General features: G+C 47.9%; 1 protein-coding gene across 3 annotated transcripts in view; it reads right to left on the bottom strand.

Moving 5' to 3' along the window:
• Nucleotides 1-18,768, bottom strand: part of EGFLAM (EGF like, fibronectin type III and laminin G domains) — a 171,125-nt gene that overhangs the window by 16,723 nt on the left and 135,634 nt on the right. For 2 of the 3 annotated variants that reach the window (XM_060146977.1, XM_060146978.1), the window contains exons 14-18: nucleotides 16,779-16,904; nucleotides 15,421-15,664; nucleotides 11,816-11,927; nucleotides 7,572-7,688; nucleotides 4,978-5,158 (exon numbers count right to left, since the gene is read on the bottom strand). In XM_060146977.1, the coding sequence (XP_060002960.1) occupies nucleotides 4,978-5,158; nucleotides 7,572-7,688; nucleotides 11,816-11,927; nucleotides 15,421-15,664; nucleotides 16,779-16,904 (780 nt within the window). Of the gene's footprint in view, nucleotides 1-3,030; nucleotides 3,285-4,977; nucleotides 5,159-7,571; nucleotides 7,689-11,815; nucleotides 11,928-15,420; nucleotides 15,665-16,778; nucleotides 16,905-18,768 lie in introns of those variants that run through there. The other variant, XM_060146979.1, reaches the window with a different exon arrangement.

The raw sequence follows: 18,768 nt of genomic DNA, 5'->3' as shown, positions 1-18,768 counted from the left end.
TAGAAGTGACCATCTAGCCCTTTCTGGCCCTTTGTGGTTTGTTTAAATATTGTCAGCACAACTATATTTGACCCTAACCCTTTATATCTAGTTTCTTCTACATTGTCTTTTTTTCTGTGGCAAAGGCACTCGTCGAAAAGTGTTTCTGGTGCCTCCTCACACTTAGGCCTAAAAGCTCGTGCCCTCTGGTGACACAAATAATACCCCCAATGAATAGCCTGCAAGCTAGGCAAAGCATTTTCCACTGCAGGGACTTGAAATTCCCAATGGACCATATGACGAGTTAAGGGGAGCTTGCTGGCTCCTTCATAGTCCCAGGACCAGTGAAGGAAGGACCTGGGGTGTAGTAGTAACCTAGCTTTCTCAGCAGCCAGGACTCCTCTCAACAACCCCCTGAGAGATGGCCATCCAGCCCCAGGGAACACTTTCCACAATGGGTAGCTCTCTCGCCCATAGGGCAGCACCCTCCACTGCTGGACAGCTCTACTTGGAGCAGATGTCTCGGTTCCATGAAACTGACTCTGCAGCCATTAAGTAAAGAACGGCAAAAAAATGTTTTTCAACACTACCAGTCTTCAGCTATCTAAACATGAACATCTAGGTTGAACACCCCCCCAAATTTTCCATTGTTTATGATACACCATCAAAAGAAAACAAATTCCCTGTAGTATGCACAATTTCTGTTTTATTTACTTGTGATGTGCATACTGAGTTTTCTTAAATTATAGCCCATACTTAATGATGCTATGTGTTTTATGCACTGGGACCCCTCTCCCCGGCCAAAAAAATCACCCAAATCACACCCAGCAATACGATGTGAATTTACTAGACGCAACATAAAATGTCCAGAATGTGGGAGATCAGTATGGACCAGGCAGGTTCCCATCTCTGAGGACTGCGCATCCCTGACAAATGTGTGACCTAAGCCATTAGCTTTCGGTGTCGGTAGTGAGTGTAGAGCAGCTTCAGCTGCTACAGAGAAACAACCCCATCTAGTGGCCTGCAGGGTCCTGCATGGTCTGAGCCCACACTCTAATGCAGGGAAGGGAAAGGAGGACCCGGCTCAGAGTTCTTTCCCAAGTGGCCTGTCTGCTACGGGCTGGGGGAACCCCAGGAGGAAACAGCTGCACCCTGCATCCCTGTCTTGGACACGCAGAACATAGCAAATGCTCTGAAAAGTCCCACAGAAGAGACAGTGGTTTGTTCACCCAGGATTACCCAGATTTATTTGACCCCAGAAGCCCCCTCCCATTTTGTGCCTATGAATGTATGCTGTCTGTCTCTCTGTGTGAGAGCAGAACAGCCTTCAGTATTCCTTGGAACTTAAATTTTTACACATGCTTCGTGGAACTCTGCTTTAACTCGTTAGTAACTTAAATACAAGAGCCCTGAGGGACTGGGACACAGGTGGGTAAATGTGGATGACAGCAGAGAGAAAGAAGACAGAAATCTCTAAGGATGGCGAGTATCTTTTTGAGGAGGGCGGCTTTTTTTTTTTTTTTTTGCGTTACGTGGCCCTCTCACTGTTGCGGCCTCTCCCGTTGCGGAGCACAGGCTCCGGACGCGCAGGCTCAGCGGCCATGGCTCACGGGACCAGCCGCTCCGCGGCATGTGGGATCTTCCCGGACCGGGGCACGAACCCGTGTCCCCTGCATCGGCAGGTGGACTCTCAACCACTGCGCCACCAGGGAAGCTCAGAGGGCGGATTTTTGACACCCCTCTGGTGAGGTGAGAAAAGGGCCTCGGTACTGGGGTACAGCATAGGGTGCTGAGGTTTGAGGTGGAAGAAGGCACCTAAGAGTGACAGCCCCCAAATGGAAGGTGAGGGGACCACCAAGCCCTGTGGGTTTTGCTGGCACCTGGAGTCGCGGCTGGGAGTTGGAAGACCCTCTGGATCCTCCTGCCCCGGTTGGGGACAGAGAGGCTCACTTTTCTGCATTTCAGTGGGAGCCCGGTACCCACCTCCATCTGGGCTCAGGCTCTGCTCCTGCCTCTGATTTTGCCAGAGACAAAGGGCAGGATGGGTGTCCCAAAACACCCTCAATGTTCTGATGGTCTGGGAGCCTGGACCGCTCCAGGATTTGTCTGAGTTTCTGGCCCCAGCCTGTCTGCACCACCAAGAGGTGAGAACAAGTTTCCAATCTCCTGACTAGGGTCCCAGTGGAATTCGCCTCTGAGGAGGGTAGAAAGAACCAGACTCACTGAGGATCCCAGAAGCTAATTTCCTGACGGAGAAGGTAGGCCTTGGTATGGACTGGGGGAGGCCTGGCGCTGGGGATTTCTACAACATGCTGCCCGCTGTAAAAGGGCTGGTTTAACTTCTGTGGGGAGTGCTAGGAAAGGTTCGTGCTTTTGAAGCATGATCTGTTAATCAGGGAGGGAAACAACCCTTAAATATATGAGGCTAAGAATCACCTTGCTAGGGCTTCCCTGGTGGCGCAGTGGTTGAGAGTCCGCCTGCCGATGCAGGGGACACGGGTTCGTGCCCTGGTCCGGGAAGATCCCACGTGCCGCGGAGCGGCTGGGCCCGTGAGCCGTGGCCGCTAAGCCTGCGCGTCTGGAGCCTGTGCTCCGCAACAGGAGAGGCCACAACAGTGAGAGGCCCGCATACCGCAAAAAAAAAAAGAATCACCTTGCTGGATCAGACAGGATCCTCTTTGACAACCAAGGATGGCTTCTAACCATTCTTTGTTTTTCTCACGAAGAATATACCCCAACTTTTAGACCGTTCTCCTGCATCTCTGTGGAACCAGCTCTCCTCCCTTTATTTCCGATCCTTACGCAGGACTAGAGGCTCACCTCAAAAGTCTGTTTGGTAACTGTGCACCTCTGAGAGCCTGCTGGGGCCTGGAAAAATTGTCCTTAACAGTCCTAACCTGCACCCAGAGTCCCATTAATCCTCTCAAGCCATATAACAGGAGAAGAAGTTATGTGACACAGGCCACACCTCCTATATACGAATCTTCTCAGGATTCGCAACAGTTGCCATTTTGCCAGAAACACCATCTTTATTTCAAAGCACAAGGAGATACTGACATAACACAAGGACAGCTGATGTTCTGCCTGGATTTTAATCTTGGCTCTAGCCTAGGATGTTGAAGAAAAAGAGCCCTGAAAGCCCCCCAGAGCCCCCCTGCCACGGTCCATCCCCTTGGATCTCGTCAGGAGGCCCAGGCCCTCAGCCATCTGAGTCTTCATTCCGGGGAGATTTATTTCTCATTGAACCCGAGCCTGTAGTTACAAAGCTATACACGTGAGCACTTTATATCTGCATGGTTCATGTTCTGTAACAGGAAAGGAGGGTTAACACGATCACAAATTATCCTCTCCTTCCTCCTTTAATTCCCAGAGCGAAAAGTTCACTTAAGCTTGGACTTTATATATTGACCATTAGTGTCAGCATTTAAGGCAGGAGCAAGCTTGAATTTGCCTGCAGTGAAATTGAAGACCTAGGAGATTCAAATGCTGATGTGTGAAATCCAGATCCGGTTTTCTGAGGGAACGGGCCACTCGAGCTGAACCTCTTCAAGTACCTGCTATTAGCTAAACAGTGATTTGCTTGTTAGAATTATAATCAGCCTCATTCACAAATGTTCCTCTTCTTTGGGGGTTCGTCACCAAGGTGAGCTATGTTAATAAATATATTTCATACGATTTGCCATGCAGGTTTCAAAATTCATTTCACTGTACTACTACTTAGTCTTCCAGCTGGAAAACGGGCACCTTTCATATTTTCCAAGACTGCTGCAAAACAACCTCTCCTAGCACTCCATGCCCCGAAATAGCCACCTGTTTTCCTCTAAGCCCCACTTCTAATAAAAATCAGGAACCTGGAAATAAATAGGAAAGAGAAACAGCACGTTCCTTCGCTTAGGATGGCCGCCTTCTTTCCTTCAGACCTGTCTACCTTTTCTAATTAGTTCCCAGACAGGTGAAGTCACCTGGCATTCTAACAAGAAGGCCCACGTGGCCCGACATGACACAGCTGCACAACGCAGGCCTCCTCTGGACCCGCCGTGGCCTCCGCCTCCTTGAGCTGGTGTGGAAAGCTCAGGCCAGCAGGGCCTGTGGTCTGGGACTTGCTCTGATTTCACACAAGGGCAGGTTGAAAGCTGAGCGGCTCACAGCACTTGCTGGTGCATTTTATTTTTCTCACCAAGAATAATAACGTTTAATATCGGTTGAGTACTTACCAGGCGTTCTTCTAAGGAATGTGCGCTGCCTCGTTTAACCTACGCTACAATTCTCTGTGTTAGACAACATTGCTCTATTATTCCCATTTTACAAATGAGGAAACGGAGGTACAGAGGAAACACATACAGCATGGAAAATAGTCTACAGAAGGTTATTCATATTTTTGTTTGGAGCAACTAACGTACAATTCAGATTTTGCCATACTTGGCAAGATGTCTCAGATTTCTCCTTGCAGCATTCACAGGCAGGAGTCAAAAATATTTAGTCAAGATCTTTATCAGTCTATAAAGCCCAGGCATCCACCTGTCAGGATAGGCTCTGGGAATGGCTCAGATGGAGGAGTCCTGGAAACCTCCCTTACCCATATTATGAGTTAAACTCTTTCTTTTTAATTTGGCTGCCTGACTAGGGATCGAACCCAGGCCCCGGAGGTGACAGCGCTGAGTCCTAACCACTGGACCAACAGGGAATTCCCTATGAGTTAACATTTTGATTGCTAGACCATGAGGGGATTCTCAGGGAAGGAGCCATGGTAGGTTGGGGGAAGGGGGGGAACTATTTACTTACTGTTTACAGAACTGTTTCAGCATTTTAATTCTTACTAAATAATTACAGTAGTTTATATATAATTCATCATCTAATATGCTATTGACATCATTGATAAAAATAATTGGTATGGCTGTCCCGGGGTTATCAACTGGCCCCCCAAACGGTCTGTCCATTCCCTCTGCTCCCAGAAGCAGCACCTGAGTCCCCTCTCCCCCTACCCTCCCCGTGGTGTACCTTTCTGGCAGTGCAGCCCCTCAAAGCCCAAGGGGCAGTCACACTCATAGCCCTCCTTCCTGGGCCGGCAGCTGCCCCCGTGGGCGCAGGGGGCTTCCACGCAGGGGTGGGCTGCATTCTCCACGTTCACGCCCCACGTGAAGTCATGCTTCACGTGGATGGTCCGGTCATTCAGGATGATCTTAGGAAAGAAAATGTAAAGAAATTCAGGAATTCAGAAAACGTCTTTTCGGTCTTCTACAGCTTTCCTCAGCTAATGTGAACTGTGCCTAGTGAGGGCGCTTTAAACAAAAGAGAGAAAGTCCGGTTGCTGCTTCTATAGTCTTGTAAGCGACACAGGAACTGAAGTGATGACATCTGGTGTTTGGGACACTCTGCATCGCTTAGAAGACTATACACGCAGCTTCCTCTGTCTCTGGAAGACCTGGCTACTCAGTGAGGTCGTAAAGAAGTCCCAATAACCACAAAATTAGGGTTCTAATTCTACATGTTAGAATCACCCGAGGTGGAGGCGGGGAGGGTTAAGAAATATACTCATGCCCAAGCCCCACCCAGATCGAGTGAACTAGAATCTCTGTGGGTGAAATGGAGTCATCGGTAACTTTAAAAAGCTTCCCAGGTGATTCTAAGGTGCGGCCAAGGTTGAGAGATGCTGCTAGTAAAGCGGAGTAAGGAAGAACACAACACAAAAATGCTACACAGGCAGGAATCCACGGGCGGGTGATCGCGTCTGGAGGTGGTGGAATTGTACTGCTGTGTCGTCCTGGCCAGAGTTCTCTGCCGCTTCTTCCGGCTCCACCATCTCGGCCCCGCAGTTGCCCCCCTCCCTCCTGCTTCCTCCCTCCCCTGACACTCTGGAATCCCCTTCCTGTTCACATCCTCTTCCCTGGAGTGAAACTCAGGTCACATTCTTAGCACCGCTGTGCATATTCACCGGACGAGAGAGCTCTTTGCTCTCACCCTTTTCCCCTGCAATGGGGCTTTAGTGAAACTGATGAATTATAGGGTGAGGTTACTGGTCTCCCCAGACACAAATAAACGGAGTGTGCCTTGGCCCTGAGCTGTTGGTATTTCAAAGTCTCACAGGCTTTGCTGAACTCAGAGACAGAGAGGACACATCCCAGGGGAAGGTCCACCATGCAGGGGGTCCTAAGAGATTAGCAATGGTACTTCCAGCCACTAATCCACGTTTCCACAGGTTTGCCTAGTTGTTAGAGAGTGTCAGGAGAGCTGGGAGAAAACTTTTCCCTAGCCCTGAATCTCAGAAGCTGCCGGACAACAGCCAGAATCTTACCGCAGTCTCCTCTTCTTGCTGAGAATGCAGGACTTGAACAAGCCACGAATGGCGCGGCCCACTGCAGGGTAAGGCAGAGCCGATGACTGGGTCACTGGGAGGGGAGGAGGGCCTTTCCAGGAAGTAAGGAGGAAAGGCTTGTGTGTGCTGCGTGAAGAAGGGGGCAAAACCTGACACAGTAGGAAGGAAGGTGAAGCCTCTTAGCAACTCAGCCCGCTTCCTAATTTCAAACCCGTGATTACACACATGGCCGATGGGGGCCATGTGCCCACCCCCATTCCTGGAGGGACAACGGTCCGAACTGAGGTGTCACTGATATCACAGTTCAGCAACAAAGGGAAGCACACCAGAGAGAGGAAATATTGACTGGGCCCCTTTTCTGGGCCCTACACTGGGATACAGAGTACAGAGCCCCAGGGGCCCTTCCCAGAGTCCAGATGTGCAAATCGTGAGAGGACCCTCCTCTCTCACTGTCCCTCCATCATCTTAGCCTCTCCTGGCTTTGCTGCAGGTCTGAAAGGGATCAGTGGCCCCCATTCCTCCAGTGGTTGCTAAAGGGAAACAGGATACTGCTAACATCCAGGAACCGGATGTGCTTTTCTTCAAATTCTTTTCCCCCAGTGTTTGGTGGTCCTGGAAATCTGGGTTGGTGGGCCAACCTGCATATCTGTTGCAGACAGGACATAATCTCATGACTGGAGGGATCATGGACAGCCCCAAGAGAAGGAATAAGAGACAGATATGAATGGGGTCAGCATCCTGTCTCTTTTACTAGCTGAGTGGATTTTTTCCAGACTTCTATGGAAGGACTTTAATCTGTGCTCAAGAATATGGTTACATGATTGATGAACAACTGTTAAATCATGGTGGTGGGGATGGGAGTGGAGGCGGCAAAAACAAGTGGGTCTTGCCTTGAGCAAAAAGCAAAGTGACCCCAAAGAGAAGCAGGAGTCCCTATGAGACTCCATCCTCTTCCTTCCATTTTGATGAAGTGTCTATAGCGACCTGGTGCCAGGTACCTCCCTCAACAATCCCAGGATATTTTAGTGGATGTGTCGTACAAATTCATCTTCACTGGGTTGCATTCATGGGATGTCTGCTGGATATAGCTAGGAGCAGACGTTATAAGAAAGTGGGGTTGCAAAGGTATGCTCTGAGCACTAAAAAATATAGTTTGAAAAACGTTAAAAATTTCTCAAGCTTTCTTTCTTGGGTGCAGCAGTTTGCACGGATCAAAGTTCTCAATTCCACTGTCTGCAGTCAAGGTCACACAATACACATGAGGAAGGGAAGCCTGTACCTTCTGGATGCTCCCACTGAATGGCTTGAGGATGCCCGAGTTCTTCTTCACGTCATCATAATTGGGGACCCCGCCAATGAAAATGTCCGAGTTGCACTTAATCTGGGTGAAGCCTCCCTGCCAACAGGTGAAAAAACAAAACACGGTGCAACTTCAGAAAAAAATGGTTAAGATTACCAAAGGTATCTTTGGTTCCCTGTCAGGGAGCAAATGGCAGAGACAGTCTCAAGACTCATCATGACAATATGTCTACACATTGGCTTGACCTTTGCCTTGTTTTGCATTGCTACTTACCACTTGTTGGAAAATAAATTTCTTGACATTTCTGAGACTCAGTTTCATCACCTATAAAATGCGAGCAGATATGGTAGACTGTTCCATCATCAATACCCCTCTCCCTGTAGGAAGATTACCTCCAACCTGTCAATCTCAAGTGGGGCTATGTAACTTGCTTTGGTCAATAAAGCATGAGCAGAAGAGAAGTTAATCACTTCTGGGCAGAGGCTTTCGCAGCCAGGAGGGGTTCGCCGTGCCCTCTTCCCCCACGCCCTGTTCCTTCAGCCTGGGTCTCGGATGAAAGCTGCAGCTGACCATTGACGGACATGTAGCGTGAGTGAGAAATAACTCCTTATTATAAGGGGCTGGTATTTGGGGCTTATGTGTGCCGTACAGTCTAGCCTGTCCTGGCGGCTGAGATTCCACTGACTTAGCACTTTGCCTAGAGTTGGATGCATATTCACTAATGGTGAAGATAGAACCTCTTTAGGCCAAGAGAAAGGGAAGGCATGGCAGGTGGGAGGCATTCCTTGTTATCAGATACAAGGGCAGAGAAATTCTTTTCCAGGTTCTCGGAGAATTCCCCATTGTCAATCCCCAAAGGCTTCCCCTGCTTCTGGTCATTTCAACAGCCTAAACCCAATGGCTGGGCTAGATAACAAGCTGTGTGTGAGATGTAATGTCTAAACTCCTTTAAACATGAGTCTCAATTAAGTAAAATGTCCTAAGCTAACACACATTTGAGACCTCTGGGGGATGAACACACTTTGGGTAACATAAGTTATTGTTTCCTTTATGATCAAAAGAAATACAAACAGTAGCAGCATTTAATAATTTAACAAATATTATTGGGTACCTACTATGTCCCAGGTACTAATGCTGCACAAACAACAGTAAATAAGAAAGCCCAGGTCCCTGCCCTCCAGAGGCTTACGCTGGGGTGAACACAGACAAGTGACCGGGCAGGTAAGATTAACCCTGTGAGGACTGTCCAGGTGACTACGGGTGCACCTGGCGGGGAGGGGGCATCACATACTCTACCGCAGACATAGGGAGTGGGGAGGTGCACTAGGGACAGTTAGAACTGAGAAAGACACTGGGCAAACTCAGGGCTTAGGGGGCACGTAGGTATAGGGCTGAGGCAAGGAGGGACCAGATCATGCATGGATGTGCACTTCACCCCAAAAGCACCCCAAAATGTGCACTTCACCCCAAAAGCAATGAGTTTTCGGGAGGAGAGAGAACAGTCAGACTGTGTTTTAGGAATGTAACTGGCCAGAGGGAGGAGAATGGATTTGGGGTCTGCTTGCGATGGAGACAAGAGAGGAGGGAGCTCCATCTAGGGGAGCGCTCACGGTGGTGGGGTCCAGCCAGGTAGAAGCAGAGAGGTCTTGGATTAAACAGATTGAACTGCCTTCCGTCAATAACCTTCAGGCAGCTTCGAGGGTTCTTATTTAACTAGCGGGGAGGTGGAGGGGGGTGGTCATCAAAGAAGCGCTTTCGCGAATTCTTGTGGCCCCGTGAAACAGAGAACCAGACAGGAGCTGTCAGCACACACCCCCATGAACCCATCTCCAGCTTGTCTTTAAAATAAAACACTAGGAGGAAAGCAGGAAGCCTGCAGGGTCAAAGGGATTTCAGAGAAGCAGGCTGTTTTGAAAACACTTGCAGTTTCTTGGTTGGGTCCAGCGAACGGGGCGGGGTCTCGTGGGGTGAGAGGCGTCCCCTTTGGCTGCCCATCAAAATCCTCCCCCGCCACCGGCCGGGGGGTAAGAGGCGGGGCTGCAGCGGCCACGCCCACGCAGGACCGCAGGAGATAAACAAACAGACCCACGGAGGCGGGCCTGTTCTGCGGTGGGATGCTCTGGGCCTGGATCTGCCGCTTCCGTTCGTCTGGGAGTGGTTGGAAAACCTGAGCAGACGCCCTGGTTGGGTTTTCCTGAACGCTGGGAAGCACTGCCTTTCCTCTAAGTCTGCATAGCGTGGCTCACCCTGCGCTGTTGGTGTTTCTCAGTGCAGCCAGGAATCTGGCCCGGATACTTAGGGGCTGGGTTAGCCCCCAACAGTATCCTCTAATCCCTGACCCCACCCATCTCTAAAACTCCAAGACCTCTGCCCCTCTCAGCCACACCTTTGAACACGGTGTGGACAGGACAGCTGCAGGCACTGAGACCCCTGCGGGGTGATCTGATTAAGGTTTAACTCCTGGAGATCAAGCACTGGGCCTTCCCACTCCTGTCTCAAGGCAGCCTCACAAGAACCACCCTCAAATGCACACACAACAGCCACGCCTTCCCTCCCACGTGTTTATACTGCTTTCCAGGTGGGCAGCCCTCCAGTCAGCTCCATCCGTTCAAATAGCCAATAGGAAGGACACAATTTTACCATATTGTCTAATTCTCATTCCCTGGCGTGGTAGTAACAGAACCCGAGGTGTGGCTTCTACCTTTGTGTTACCTCTTCACTGTCGGACCCCAATGGTAAATACCGCCTCCTGAAGGGCTCCTTATTTAGAATCCAAGGCCTTAAGCCCACTATTTACAAACACGCCCATCCTAAGTTTTTGTTACTGTTTTACAGATGTTGGTAACTAGAGCCTAAAGCGATACAACGCTTTTTTGAATTTATATTATTAAGTCAACACACAGTCAGATCTATGCTTGTGAGCTTCTGATCTTGTCTTGGACTAAAGTCAGCTGTTAGAGTTTTCTGGATTGCACAAAAAGTGACTCCCATTCTCCCTTTAAAATCCATTTTCTTTTATTCATCTCCCTTCCTTCCTCCCTGCTTTCCTTTCTTCCTTCCATCTTTCCTCCCTCCCTTCCCCTCTCCCTTCCTTCCTTCCACAAATATATATGGGATGTTTTCTAAGGTACTCGCCTCTTGAAGCAGAGCCCAGTTTCTGATTCTTCTAATTCCCAAGGAGGTCCTTGGTTCTGATAGGACCACCCACCATTGCTGTCCCCAAAGCTGCCTGCTTGACATGTGTGTCCTTCTTCCTTCTCTCCTCCTCAACCAAATACCTCTTACCACCAAGAGTCCTTTTTCCTTCCTTTTCTTTTTTCTATCAATTCATTTTCTTATCAGAACACCCACATTCATCAATGCCCCCTTTAAATCTGTGATGCACAAAATGAAGACTGTTGTAATGAACAGCCTGGCTAATCTAAAGTCCCCTCTGTTTTAGGGGTCTGTAAATTTCGTACGTGCACAGAATCGCAGTAGGTTATAGTTTAAAGCAAATCTCTCTTATCCCTCCTTAAAAGTGTCATTTTTCCTTTGAACGTGACCTTGGAAATAAAATCATGGATGAAAGTTATAAACTTGAGTGGAAATTCTGAGCTCTTGAGGCTATTATGATAGCACACTATTAACAATAAGTAAAGCTACAAAGTGCTGATCATATGCCAGGTTCTGTGGTGTTCTATAAATACAGTTATTCTAATTCTCACAACTCTATGAGCCATCATTATTGTGTCACCACTACCCCATTTTTTAGATGCAAAAACACCAACTCGGCAGATCGAGTGACTGGTCTGAGTTCACGCTACTGGTGAGGAATAGAGCTAGATTTTGAGCCCCGTGAGTCTGGTTTCAGAGTCTGTCAGCTGTGCGACCACCCCATCTCTGGCCCTGCCTTGGAGTTGTGTTCTGAACTTCCTTAGACACGAACATGAACAAAGGCAGAGGTTGGGAGGCACGGAGGTAGCCGGGCAATTTTTCTGAGCGCTACGTTTGCATTAGCTCACTCCATCCTTCCAACCACCCTATGAGGCCCCGCTTATTATCATCCCCATTCACAGCTGAGGAATTGCAAAGTTAAGTAACTTGCCCAGTGGGAAGCTTGGTCGTTAGCCCAGGTAAACTGGCAATGTGTTTAATCATCATGCTGCCCCTTTCACCTCCAAGACAGGAAGGAAATAGTAACCCCATTCACATAAGCCATCAGGAGGTGACGTCCTTCTTACCTCCGCCATTCCCTGCACTACTTTCTGCTTATCCACCTGTAAGATACCATTCTTCGCTGTGCGAGACACGTGCAGCTCGTGCCAGTGACCCAGGGTGAGGGGCTCTTCACTCCTGTTGAAGGAAGGAAACTGAGCATGGGTTAGCACTACTGGTGTTAGAGATAATGTCCACCAATCTGGCTCACATGAAACGTGCCAACCTTAGGCACCTCACTCCCTTCAGCAAAAAGAAAAACCTTCTTTCCTTCTTGGTAAGCACAGCAGTGCTAGCTCCATTTACTGGACCCCTTCATGGGAGGAGTAAGTGTCTCACTTATCATTTTACTTATTCCTTACAACAAGTCTGAAATGGGGGTAGGATTAGTCTGGTTTTCAAGATGAGGGGTGGCATGAGGCTAAAGTGTGATCAGAGTTGCATACAAGCTTTGGAGAAGAGAAAATTATATAGGCTATGATGTAAAACAGATTCCTTGATGTACTGATATCTGTAGCATCCTCTGAAATGCATAAAAAATAAGATGGGTGGATGGGTGGATGGATGGATGGGGAATATAAAGATAAATCGATACATGATAAAGCAAATACAGTAGAATGTTAACTGTAGACTATAGGTGGTGGGTATAAGGATTTTACTGTACAATTCTTTCAACTTTTCTATATGTTTGAAATGTTTCATAATAAAATACTGGGGGGACAGTTTCCATGTTGTCTGATATTGTGAAAAGGATTAAAAGTACTTTAAAAATTCCATTATTAATTCAAGATGGAAACACTTGAAGTTTAAATGATATTGATAAGAGCTTTACATGTTACATTTTACAGCGAGGTGTGTAAAAGGGTATAAGTATTGCATTTGTGTTTCTAAAGATGTCTCTATAGTTCCTGGCCTTCACTGAACCTCCCAATTATTTTTTGGTCCTGGATCATCTTTAGAAACCCACCAGGAATACCAATGGGCACAATTATTGAAAGGTCTCCACCCTCTCACTTGATTCTTTGCTCTGGCAAATACTTTTGCCATTTGTCCTTAGCAATTAGAATTTAATCACCTTGGCTCCATCAATATGCAATAAAGATCTTGTTCAGCAGCCCATCTCCATAATAACTAATGGCGCCTGAGCCTGTTCTTGTTGCATAGAGGTCATTCCCCGTCCACACGCTGCTTCCCTCAGCAGAGTGATACTGACTGTGGCCGTTATGAGCTCACTGCAGTTGTCTCGATTTTTGAATCAAGTTCAGACCACCTTATCCTTTTCCTAAAGTTAAAATGATTTGGCCAATTCCGCAGCTTCCTGTAGTTGAGCCTTTCACTGAATTGTCTTAATGAAGCAGGAAGTCTTGGAACTGGTTTTCAGAATAAACATCTTCCAAAGGGCCGTCTGAAACACTAACCGTGATCGGTGTGGTCAGTTACACTGGAGAGGGGATGGCCCAGGGGAGCAGACGGTGGTCTGTTCCTTGGAATCTCTGAGTTCTTGCCTCCTTTTCATCACACCTAATACTAAAGAATTCTTTTCCCAGGAGCCTTTCCTGACAGGCAGGGAAGCAATAACTTATGTGAAAAAAAAAAAGAAAAACACCTCTTGTCAAAAATAGAAACAGTATTATGAACGAGGGAAATGCTGGACTTCTAAGGTTCCACTGTGACCCCATAGCTGGAGCTGCCACTGTCGAGGTGCAGGGGGCAGGGGGCAATCTGTGCAGGAGGAGGGCTGATGAGCCCTGACCCTCCCCAGCCCTTTCTGTTCATTCCTCATCCAGGAAGACGCCATTTGAAAGTACAAGGTGATATTCAAGGTGTCTTCCTTTCTCGACCTGACAAATAATTCTAAGTGAATTGCTTATACTGTTTTGCATAATCATATGTAAATTGAATCAATTAAATACCCACCAAAGTTGTCTTGAGACATAGGATGTTCTTGCATAACCAGAGGTACAAAAGTGTCCATTCCCCAAGGTGGGAGGGCTCACTGATGCGTAGGAATTCAGCTCTTGAGGACAAAAATGAACTGTCCTTTTAAAGAATTGTTGAAACCTAATGCAGTAAGCGCTTCCCATCAGCCATGAAAACTGATCAGCAATTAAGGGCAACACATGGCTATAAGATCTCAGCGACAAACTCTTTCTAGAAATGACAGTCTAGCAATATGAACTGTGATTCAATACAGCCCACGATTTCCTTTAAAACAACAACAAAGACTAACCGATTTCCTGCTGCAGGGCACTGTTGAACAAAACACCACAGTGGGTTTCAAAAGCGAAGAAATCGCCAAACGAGGCATGTCTGCATTAGATTAGCAGGCCTCCCGCTTGAAGGTAAAAACTACCATGGGAGGAACACAGTGAGAAGAGGGAGACATAAACAAGTAAGAAAAATATCTGCACCTCCCAACTGCAGGCTCTGAGGGATTCACAAGGACGCTGCCACGCTGTATGGGAACAATCGATCTGCTAAGTCAATGAATAGTACAAACTAGATAACAGAAGGAAAGTTTTGATAACCCAGAACCCAACCTGCAGACACCAGCAAGTGCTTTAGAAGCACTCAGTTACTCCATGCTATTGAAACCAGTCATCACACAGCCTTCACGAGCACGATGGTCAGGGAAGGGTCTTTGCAGTTGCTGGTGATTTGCTATCAGCTTCTCTATATGGAGAACAATAAGAGCCATGCCAAATAACTAGTTGCTACCAAAGAAATAAAGCAAGAGGAAAGTTAAAATTTAAAGTGAGGCCACCCCAATCTATTGATGCATAGCAATGAATGATTACGTGACAATTATGTATTTCTTCACGTATGAGCATGTGTAATGTAACGCCACAGTGTGTTCACTCAATGCTGGTGAGGAAGTCGGTGTCCTTTTGAAATCCTCTTAATCTAATGGAAACAACTTGTTAAGCCTCTATCAATAGGACGTTTGTGGGGAATAGGGCAGATGAATAATAATTTGATGTTTTTGCTTTGTTTTGTTTTGTTTTTTGCGGTACGCGGGCCTCTCACTGTTGTGGCCTCTCCCGCTGCGGAGCACAGGCTCCGGACGCGCAGGCTCAGCGGCCATGGCTCACGGGCCCAGCCACTCCGCGGCATGTGGGATCTTCCCAGACCGGGGCACGAACCCGTGTGCCCTGCATCGGCAAGCGGACTCTCAACCACTGCGCCACCAGGGAAGCTTTGTTTTTAAGTGATTGTGGCTCTGATACACACTACTTCCAAAGGACAAAATAAATAAAGTGAGGTCACCAAGGAAATTTCTGTTCATTACATTTCTATTGGTGCTTTTTAAACTAGTTGTCATATATTTGCCCACTAAGTGATGCTCTGAGCAAGGTACTGATTGACTATTTATCACATTTCTGCTGATTGCGTTGCATGATCTTAGGTGGAGAGGACTGGGTAGTTATTCAAGAGAGGAAACCTTGCCAGTAGGAGAGCATCATCTCTGGGAAGCACGTCATCTGTATGAATCAGGACAGGTTTCAGAAAAGATAACTGTGTAGGGAAGACAGGAAGAGAGCAAGCTGGTAGATGACAAATTTGTCTTTCTGCAAAGTGACTGTTGTCTGGCTTTTGAGGGGAGGGGGACCCTGACGGTCTCAGCCCTTACCTGAGAACACCAGTCCCAGAGCCGCAGTCAAAGCGGAACTCCACGTGGCCCCCTGCCATGTTGATAGACAGGAAGTCTTTGCTGCCCGTGTCATAGCTGTACAGGAGGACGCCGTCACCCGAGTCAGGCCAAAACGTGATCTCAAACGCCATGAAGGAAAGGTAATGCCTGGGCTCCAGTGGCCAGGGTGTTGCAGCGTAGGACCTCAGAGACTCTCTGAACTGAGGAATGGTCAGGGTGAAAGCTGAAAGAACAAGCACGTGGTTAGAAATCCCTCCATGCCAGAACCAGCATCTTCTTTTCCTCCTGGGTACAGAACTAAACTCTGTTTCTCAGCTGCTCTGAAGATAGGTGGGTGGTGTAGCTGAGGTCCGGCCACTGGAATGTGGGTGGGAGTAGTACACAGAATTCCAGGTCTGGCCCCTAAAGCTTCCCTCCATCCTCCAATTGCTCTTTCTTCTTCCCCTGCTGGCTGGATGCAGGAATCAGTGGCGGAGTCTAAGGCCCCAGCAGAGCCACTAGAAGGCAGGCGTCTGCGTCCCCGAATGACTACGTGGGGCAGAGCACACTCCTCCCACTGACCTTCAGTGATGTGAGCAAAGATCAACTGTTAGTGCGTTAGGCTACAGAAATATGAGGATGGCGTGTAATGGCTTTGGCTTACTCTGACTCACAATGCCCTCTCCTAGGTGACGAGAAATTTGAGATTATACAGTGTTAAAAAAAACTCTTCCCCGGGATGGTGTCTTAGGGCCAAACCTGAATCACTGGCAGAAAAGCTAAAACATGTTCAACCCTGCTTGGGTTTTCCAAAGTCTTTCAAAATTTCCATTATTATATGTGTGTATTTGTGTGTGCGTGTGTGTTTATATGTATGTATACATATATGTGTATATATATATAAATATAATCAATATATACAGTATTGAGAGGTAGAATAATTCGGCAGAACAGTACAAAGAGAAAGAAACATCACCTTGTTAATGTCTCTGTGTGTACCTTGCCAACATTTGCTCTGAAACCATCAGCTATTCTAAGGAGGCTGGGCTATGAATGCTTCAAATTCTGACACAAACTACACAAATAGAGGCTTTTCAAAGCTATTTGAGGGCCAAGATGAGCCCACCACAGCCTGGCCCAGGAACATCTTAAAGAGAACTTGTCTTCGGCTGGTTTGCCACTCTGACACTTGAAGACACTCCAACCTGGTTAAAGAAAAGACTCTCCCGTCCCTCCCAACAAAGCAACATTAATCCCATAAAAATATACGGGACCTTGCTAAAAGTACATTGATGAAAAATTACATCAACATGAATTAACAAGGCAGACAAATCGTCATCAGCTTGCTTCTTTCTCACCATCTTCACAGTGTCGACCTCTAAATCCCAGGGGACAGAGGCAAATGTAGGAGTCAGCGTTGCTTGCTGCACAGGTGCCACCATTGATGCAGGAGGCTTCATCGCAGATTCCACTGCTGCATTCCCCTAAATACAGAATGGGAATGACAAAGCCAATTCATCACGTGAGCCAGTCCGAGACTGAGCACGCCCACAGCTCACGGTTCTGAACAAATACAGTTCACACCCCACTCCTGTTGATTTGCTCCTCTGCACAACTGCAAACCAGCTTTCAGGATAAGTGGAACTTCCCTTCCTTTTAATTTGATTTTGGTTTACTCTTTATGAAGGGCCACAGGGATGCTAAAACATGGCCGACACAGTAAATCAAATAATAAATAACTGGGCAATTTTATGACCACTGACAGGGATGACAGAGTTGTTTCTGCCTGTAACCCATCTCGCTGTTGTTCTCACAAGAGTGTGTTACCACCCCTCCAATGTCAGCAGGGTGTTTATGTTAAAAGCGTTCTCATTTGTTTGGCCCCAATTACCTTAAGTGCTGCCCGCCTTCTTGGTTGAACGTTGGGTCAAGCAAGATAAGCACAGAAGGAGGTAAGGAGCCTTGTCGAAGCTCATTAACTGCCCTGGACTGTCAACTCGTCTGTCTGGAGCAGGGAGGGGAGGGGGGGCTCCATAATACCTTAGCAGGGGTTCCCGAATCTCTACTTCTAAACTCAAGGTTAGTCTTATGAGGGACAGCAAGGTGACCGGAAGTAAAAAGTGCTGCAAGGTTCAACATCAGATGGGTTAGGTCTCTCTACCAAACACACATCGGAGAGACCCGTGAAGGGTACACTTGGTCATTTTCAAGTGTAGGTCACCAGATGAAGTGAAAACAAACTGACTTTTCCTGGGCTGCTTTTCTTCTGCTCCTTTGCTCTTCCTTTTCTCCTTGTGTATAAGAAATAAATTAGGCAGATGGGCCACAACCTGGCCCAGAACTACAAAGGTGAGACCAAAGCCCTTTTTCTTGGGATGGAGGCAAAGGGGTGCATCTCTGGTTGAGCCGCGAGGGGTCCAGCTCTGCGTCGCACAGTCTCCAATGTGACGCCCGTGGGAGCTGGTAGCCGCCCCCCTCCACCCCTCTACCACCGCGCCCCACCGCCCCGTGAGATGAGGAACCCCCGTGGCCTGATTGTGTCATCTCAACAGGGGAGCCTCTCATCCTTTCGTCATCAGTCATCTGTTTTTGTTGAACGGATCCAGTCGTTTCTTTTCCGAAAGCCTCCTCAGGAGGAGGGGGAAGGGCTTGGCATACCTTGTACCCAGGGGAGGAGAGCCACTCCAGGAGCTGATAACAGAATTCGATTACAGCCCTTCCAGATGGCTTGCCCCTCCAGCCAGGTGGGATGGCCTCTATGAATTCCAGCCGGGGGCCACTGGAAGTTCAGGCAGAAGTGACGGTGGTCTCTTTTTTTTTTCAGCCACAGCCCTGAGAACATTGCCAGCAGCCACAGCCTCCATAGAGAGGCCAACTTGAATTTAGAGAGCCAAACTCTCACAGGTCCCCATGCTCCACCGATTTCTGTGGGCTGGGAGGCTTTCTCAGAGAAGGGCTGGTCCCACAGGAAGAAGTGGAGTCCTTGGCGTATCTTAGATACACATGGGGAAAATTATTTTACAAATTTGCTTTGTAACTATTTTTTATAGGTGGGAGTTGACGGGGAGGGGCGTTGAAAGCCAGCCAGAGATGTTTACTGGATGAAAGCAGTGTTTCAGCAAGATTGTGCTGGCAATGGTATGCAAGATAGATTGTGAGCCATGGGGGTGGGAAAGAGGAGAGAAATCCTATGGGGAGGTAAACTGTGGCTGGAGAGGGTGATCGCAGAGGAAATGGAGAGAAAGTGAACAATCAAAGACGCACAGGGCAAGCAGGAGTAGCCAGTTCATTCTAGAAGTTGAAGGTGGAAGGAGACTCCAGCATAACCTCAAGGCTTCTAGCTTGGAA

Source organism: Lagenorhynchus albirostris, chromosome 3 (assembly GCF_949774975.1).
Source record: "Lagenorhynchus albirostris chromosome 3, mLagAlb1.1, whole genome shotgun sequence".
Taxonomy (NCBI): Eukaryota; Metazoa; Chordata; class Mammalia; order Artiodactyla; family Delphinidae; genus Lagenorhynchus; species Lagenorhynchus albirostris.
Note: the sequence above shows the minus strand (reverse complement) of the source record. Positions and strands in the feature narration are given on the sequence as shown.